The 8,036-nt window shown below is 23.9% G+C and overlaps 1 protein-coding gene across 1 annotated transcript in view; it reads right to left on the reverse strand.

Moving 5' to 3' along the window:
- LOC129981732 (nonsense-mediated mRNA decay factor SMG8-like) overlaps window positions 1-7,427 on the reverse strand; it is a 30,954-nt gene extending 23,527 nt beyond the window's left edge. The window contains exons 1-4 of the mRNA XM_056092693.1: window positions 7,355-7,427; window positions 4,490-4,619; window positions 3,100-3,129; window positions 803-928 (exon numbers count right to left, since the gene is read on the reverse strand). Coding sequence (XP_055948668.1) covers window positions 803-928; window positions 3,100-3,129; window positions 4,490-4,619; window positions 7,355-7,422 — 354 coding nt within the window. The 5' untranslated portion in view covers window positions 7,423-7,427. The remainder of the gene's footprint in view (window positions 1-802; window positions 929-3,099; window positions 3,130-4,489; window positions 4,620-7,354) is intronic.
- Between the last annotated feature and the right edge of the window lie 609 nt (window positions 7,428-8,036).

The following is an 8,036-nucleotide window of genomic DNA, read 5'->3' on the forward strand; positions in this document are numbered from 1 at the left end:
ATTTAAATCATACTATAAAAAGAGAAATTTATGCAATTGTAAGATAATTAAAAAAAAATCCATCTTATTATAAACAGTAACAACATTTTGTAAATAGACAATTTAATTAGAAAATTGTGTACTTTCTAGTCAGCTTATTTTTTTAAGATAATCAGACATCTTTAGACTATTTATAAAATTCAAAATATATATAAAAGTAATGTAAAAAAGTCATAAGAGTTCATAATGTAAAAATAAATGAAATCAAGAGTTACATATCTAAGATTACTGGTAATTAAGAATAATATTTAAAAAATAAAGGTTTGTTGAATTTAACTTTTTATTGCCTAACAGTTTAATTAACAATTAATGAAAATATTATACATTACTACTTTGTTGTTTAATAAAAACACTGTTTTAAAAAAATTATTGTTTAATAAAAATACATTTTTAAGCAGGGATAAAATATTTTGTAATCTTTTAATTATTTTTTCCTTAGTAAAAGAAAAATAATTCGAAATTTTTTAAAGTTATTATTAAAATAACACTATTTTTACTTGCATATTTATTAATAAAATGAAAAAAAATATTGCAATTACAGAATGTTGGATTGTAGTGGCTGTTGCATTGGCAGATTGTAATAAGCTTAGAAAATTCCACGGCAATTAGAAAACTTTAGATAATTTTCAAATTAGTTTGGCACATCACACAATGCTGATAAAAGTTGAAATAAGCAAAAGTTTTCATTTATCCAACAGCATATACATATAAGATAATAAAATAATTCAGTTGATTATAAAAGACAACAAACATTTTAACTTACTTTCACTTTAAGTTCATTTTCCATCTCTTTGCATTGACTTATAAGTTGCTGAGTATCTGATATCCCAGTAGTCAACAAGAAAATTGTACGCTTAGCTAAGTCATAGTACCCTTTAACTTCACAACTCTATAAAAAAGTTTTTTAATTAGATAAATAATTAAATAAAATTTGCCTGAAACAGCTAGTAAAATAATAAAAAGGCACTAAAATTAGTTACAATAACAAAATAGCCTCTTCATCTAAAAAATAAAAAGTTGTAGTTGATCACCTAATTTCAGAGTACAAGAGAAAAATGATAAAAAAACACTTTTTGATTAAGATTTTCCTGATAAGAATTAACATAGTAATTTAAAATGGGTCATACTGATATTCTGAAATGTTCCTTAAAGTTTTATTTTAATTCATGTCGACAGTACTTAATAAGATTTGTAGAAGGCATATTAAAACATATTTACCTCAATTGCACACATTTGTAAGGTAGTAATATAAATGATATTTGTGTTTTAAATACATACAATCTACTAATCTTTCATTAAAATAATGCCATACTTTTAGGTTAAAACCTTTTAAAATTCTTTGAATGATGTTATGAGATACATTTTGTTAGCAGCCTCTAATTGTGTGGCATGCATGATTTTGAGAATTCTAATGGCCTGTAAATCAACAATTTAAGAAAATGATATTCAAGATGTTATTTCTAATTTTTTTTTTCTTCTTATTTTGCAGAATTCGAACATGATCTGAAATACCACAAAATTTGATAGTGAAATACGTGAAAGTATAACTGATGCTAAAGTTTATTTGCAATAAAGAAAAGAATATCGAATTTTGGATAAAAGAAAGTATAATGACAATCTGGCTAATTTTGGAACAAAATAATTCAGTATCAAATCTATCTATCTAAGAAGGCATCTATCTAAGAACTGCCTTAATTTGAAGGAATTCACTACTTATTATTTAAAAAAAAAAAAACACTTACAAAAATTATGATACAAGGAAGCTGTAAATTACTATATCTTAGTTATGATATATTTTTTAATTTTCTAATTATAAATGCCAATGTAGGTAATTTCTCTAAAAGTTTTTAAAAATTGGTGTCTTATACTACACATTTTAGGAAATTAATTATAATTAAAGAGTTTTGAAAAGAGTCTCCATGGAATGAATGATAATTGTAATAACTATATTATAAGAACAGAAATCTAAAAAATTTTTAAAAATCACAGCAGCAGTAGAAAATGAAATATTAATATCATACAATTGAAATTGGATCAAACAGCAGACATATATATATTAAAAAAAAAACCTTGTAAGATTACAAAGAACAAGGAAGGGAAAGAAATAAACCATTTCAAAAATTAATATAATAAAGCTTGACAAAAAGTGATAAATTCTACAACTATTTCTTATTAATAATACAATAACATTTCAACAATAAAATCAGACAGAATATGCAAATAAAATATCTGATAAAGTTTTAAAAATAATAAAAGTTTTTTACATTTTCACATGCAAAGGCAAATAATAATAATAATACTTTATTTTCAAACAATTTAATGAATTCAGTTTTTCCTAAAAAATAAAACTGATCATATTTTTCCTTAATTAGAGACAAAAATGATACAGTAATCATATACAGAAAACATATATATACTTTTAAATTTTTAAGTTGATTTGAACATTCATTTTTTCTAATAATTTTATCAGGCTTTAAAGTTATAAATAATGAAAGCGCCCCAAAAATGGTCTTACATTTAAAATAAAAATAAACAATGAAGATTTTTTTTTTTTAAATTTGAAGCTCAAATCATTATCAATAAAATTATAGTTGAATCAACTGTAACAATTCAACAAAGAACAATATTTGAGGTATTATCTCAAAGCAAATACAACATTTTGTAGGATAAATTTAAGGAAAAGTATTTTTTATTCATTGGTTAACTAAAATTTAGAATTTTTTAAAATTTTAATTGTATTCTTAGTCTTAATAACTGCTGTTTTAATTAATTAATTAATTATTAATAAATTTTGAGATTATTTTCTTTTTTCAAATTCATTACCAGATGGCATCATTTATGCAGAATCAAAATTTAATAAACTGATAATTTTTTACAAATATTAAAATAGGGTACTGCCATTTAGAATACACAAATGTGCAAATTTTTAAAACTTTAGGGTAAGAAGAAGTGAAAGGAAAATTGATTGCAAAATTCAACCATTACAATCATAACACAAATAAAACTTCATAAAATATAATTTAATAAAAATGAATTATAATTATTTAAAAAGCAGTTTACCTTTTTCTTCTTTTCTTTTGCATCACCAGACTGAAAAAAGAAATTACATAGAACAAATTAATCAATCCTGTTGTCAAATATACAGAAAATTATTTAATACAAATAAATTGTGAAATTTAAGTGTCTAAGATTAAATATAATTAATAGAATTTTAATTATACAAGAATATTTGACAATAAAAATTAGCAGAAGGAAAAAAAGTTCTTGTATACAAATATGAATCATCTGTGAGAAATAAAAATAACAAAAATTATTTACTTCAAATTGTATTTAAAAAAAAAAGAAATAGTTTCCTAAACCGTATTTAAAATTCTTCTTGAAAATGATTAAATTCAATTAAGAACGAATGTAGCTATAAGCAAAACTAAAATGAAAGTAATAAGTTAAATCTAAAAATAATTTCCTTCAGCTTAACATTTAAACTGATACAATAAAGTTAAGAAAAATGCAATGCTATAAATAAAATGTATATAAATATATACAAATAAAGAAACATTTACGAAAAGAATCTTCATTTACTTCCTTAAGTTATTGAGAATGAAAAAAAACTAATCAAACAGTCAGAACCAATAATCGAGTCAAAGAATAAAGAGCTATTTTAAATATTGAGAAATAAGCAAACATTTTGAAGGAAAAGATGAGCAGAAATTGAAATAAATAATCCATTATTTTAAAAATGTAGCTTATTTTTTAAAATTTAATACAGTGGTAGAAATAATAAAACTAAAAGACAAAAGAGAAATGTCTGCTTTTAATTTATTATTTAATTTTTTAAATACATTAAAAGATAATGGTATTTATCCCAAACAAATTGAAAAAAAAATTACAATAAAAATTTTTGGAAACTAATAAAAATGAAATATATGGAAAAAAAATTATATAACTAATGGGATAAATACAAATATTAATTTTCAATGATTTCATTACAATTTGAGGAGGAAAAATTATGACAAGGATAATTTGAAAAACATATAAATTTGGAAGTTTTTTTTTAATAACCCAAAGAAATCTTATCTTTATATAATAACCCACATGATGTTACTAAAGTAAGCATTCCTGTCAAGTTACATAAAATTTCACATCTGTGAAAGAACAAATGATAGCAATTGTCTATAAAGTATACAATTAGAAATTGCAATCTTTTACATTCTTTTTTTTTTTCAATCTTTTACACACTATTTTTTGTAAATTTTAAATAACTATTTTATTTTAATAAAATGCAGAAAATTATTATCCGAAGTATTATTTTATAAAATGATACAGATGATAGAATAAAAACATATACAATACTATATTGGTATTTTACTATTATAAAAAATAATGACTTTATAAGCCTAGGAAGAATAGAATGAATTTTAAAATCAGTAATAAAAGGTTTTTAAGTACGAACCTGAAAGATATGTCTGCCGAGGGCTTCAGCAATTACATGTTCTTTGAAATCAGGACATTCTAGTGTAGTTTTACCAATGATTGAAACAATGCATACTTTCCCATTCTTCACTTTGTCATCTAAAAAATTTCTAAAATGGAAAGAAAATTTAAATGTTAGGGATTAATATTTTAAACTTTCTGCAGCAAACACTTAATTTATAACAAAATTTTACAGAATAGATTTTTTTAAAATATTCAAGATAACATAAGGTGAGATTTAAAAATAAAATAATAATAAATTTATTATACTTAAAACTTATTGCTATTCAATTCTATTGCGAACAATTCTTCTATATATATTATTGAACAAAAATAAAAAAAAAAAAAAAACTTACCAACATGCGACGATTTTCATTTTATTTTTTTAGAATCAATTAGTTTTTTTTTTTTTTTTTTTTTTTTTTTTTTTTAAATGAAGTTTTGAAAAGAACCTTTCATAGCAATTTTCAAATTTCTGTTGGAAAGTAATTATTTTTGCTGAGATATTCTTCTTTTTAAAATCAAATTCTTAATGTGTATTTCATATTTACTAAAACTGGTATTTAATACTAGTATTTAAACTTGTATTTTTAATGACATCTGCTTCCAACCCTTCATATTTTTTAAAGCATTTTTTGATATTTGTCTGTTGAATTATATATAAAAGCTTGAGAGTGGAAAGATCTTTCATAAACACAATTTTGTAAGTAATTTTGTTTTCTTTTCAAAATCACTTGCAAGACTTGAATTTGGATGGAATTGCTGCACAAGGTAACCATTTTTTGAATTGTGTTCACAACTATTTCCTTTTCTGCACTTTATCTACTGTGGATTTCATTGTGAGTTGTTTCATTCTGTATGTGTTTAGATGTTTTTAATTTGTAGAGCTTTCTGTTTAAGATACAAAGAGTAGTTCCTTTATTTCCAAATAATTTTATTTTATAATTTTTTTATTAATATTATAACACAGATAACCTATTCATTCATTAACTGATATTATTAGCAATGCATTGTTTATGAAATGATAACACATTTCCATTGAGGCCTTTCTAATCACTTTTATGTATATCATCATTGCTATGCCTATTTCTTTTCTGTTGAAAAAGGAAAGATTCTTTTATAAGACATAAGACATTTTTTTGTAATTGTTAGAGAATTAAGTTTGTTTTGTGTTGTTAGAAAATTAAGAAGAATAATCTTTAGTTTGTTTTAATAAGTTTCTAAAGTTATTTGATAAAATGTTAGATGCCATTTGATAAAAGTCATAAGAATAGAAATTTCAAAATCAAAATTAGCAAACTTTCTGTACATTATAACAAGTCTGGCAAATTGACATTAAAATATTCTCAAGTGTAAATGATCATCTCAATCATTTTCTTTTTTTTCTTAGAGAAATAATAAGTCTTTGTAAATATTCTAATTAGTTAAAATAGATGAAATGTAAGCAGTATATAACAACCCTTAGTTAAGGTGACCATTCGTACTGATTTTACCAGTACAGTACTGGTTTTCAAGGCATAAGTCCTGGTTAGTCATTAAACAAAACCAGTACACAAAAAGTACTGGTTTTAGATTAGAAAACATTAAAACAAAAAAAGTAATAAAATAAAAATAATAAAATTAGAACTGGCAACCCTGATAATTCCATGTGATATCGTCAGGTGTCGCATGAGCAGGACCGCCACGACGTCATGCAAGCCAGTGGTGGTCTGATGTACTAACTACTGTGATGTACCTACCTTATTATTATCATGGCGGCAAAACGACGAAAGTGCATATTTAATGATGATTTAAAATTAAAATATACATTTATTAAAGAAAGTAATAATATTGATCCTAGTGAAGTATATTGTGAAAAATGTAGAAGTACGTTTTCTTACTTAGTTTTTATAAGTTTTTTATTTACTTAGGTATACAGGTTGGCCATTGGGTGAATTTTTGATAAAAATTTATAACATTTGGGCGTGGCTGGTCAAAATTCATGTTGTCCTGGTTTCAAGTTAAAAAAAATGGTCACCTTACCCTTAGTGTCAAAATTTCAATTCACAGTATTTTATGTATTCATAGCATCAACAGCAAAATTCAACAATAAATACCTACTTCAATAGTTCTTGATAAATTAAATAAAAAATTATTAAAGTTGGAATGTAAGAGAATAATCATTCTAGACAATGTTTAAAATCATTGTAATAAGCTGTCATAATTCAACAAATTAAAAAGAGGGATTCAAAAAAATTTATTAAGACTCCAAAAGAAGAATCATTACAAATGTACTGTAAATAATGAATTTACTGCATTTTGTATTTTAATTATGGTAAATATTAAATACAATTATGTAATATTTCAAATTGCATTTACTGAATGATGTAATAATGCAATTTGAAATATTTTCTGCATATTTACATATGCTTTCGTTTTTACTATCCTACATAAAATTGCAATAAAGAAAGTAACATGTTGTACATAATATGAATTTTTAAAAGTCCAGAAAGATAAAAACGGCATATTTTTTGACAAAATTACCAGATATATTCTTGTTACACTTTAAAATTATATACATCATAATTTAATGACGTTATCATTTAAAAACTACTCCACATATTTAATATCAATAAATTCGGATGTATTTTTACTGCCCCCAATAGCATATGAAACACGAATTAAAACACAAAATGGAATAATTTTGAAGGAATTCAGGAAAATTGAAAATGTGTACGTCCAGGTCTTTTAAATCAACTGATCAGTTTTACCAGATTTGCATCACACATAAAAAAAAATCAGCAAATCTATTCAGAATAGGATCTGTTTAAGAAATGTATATACATTTTCGTGTAAAAGAATATACCTTAAATCTCCTTTTACAACATCAAACAAATCAAATGTGAGCAAAGAGTCCTCCATGGGGGCAGACATTTTTATTTTAGTAGAAGTAGAAGTTTCTAATTTGGCTGAAATCGAACACTATCCACTATTCGGGTTCAAAGTTAACATGAAAAATAGCGATCGGATGTGCAGAATTTGCAGGGTGTTACTGAATTCGACCGACAAATTAAAAGAGGTGATAGAAGGCATCAAAAGGATAAAAGATTACCATACAACATAGGGTCCCAAACGACGTTTAGTAGGTGAAAATCGCAAATATTGTTGGAAACTGTAAAAAAATTAATAAAAAAAAATAACAAATGATGTTTTAACTATGATTTTTTTAAAAATAAAAGCACATTCTTAAAAGTTTTTTTTATAAATATAGGTTTGAGGCCCATTTGATGGGGGCCGATTTGATTTCCAGGGGGTCGTAAATTACTGAAAACGAAAGATTATTTTAGAACCCTTATCTTCAAAAATATTAAAGCTCGAAGAAAAATAAAAGCTTGAAAATGTCTAGAATTTTATACTCTTTAATTTGATATAAGCATGTAGCTTGAAAACTAAGGAGTTTTTAAGATATTCAAGAAAAATTAAAATGGGTACCAGAAAACATCGCTGCAACATCGATAGCGCTATTTGCAGAGGATGTTGTCACATTT

This window comes from Argiope bruennichi, chromosome 8 (assembly GCF_947563725.1).
Source record: "Argiope bruennichi chromosome 8, qqArgBrue1.1, whole genome shotgun sequence".
NCBI classification, from domain to species: domain Eukaryota; kingdom Metazoa; phylum Arthropoda; class Arachnida; order Araneae; family Araneidae; genus Argiope; species Argiope bruennichi.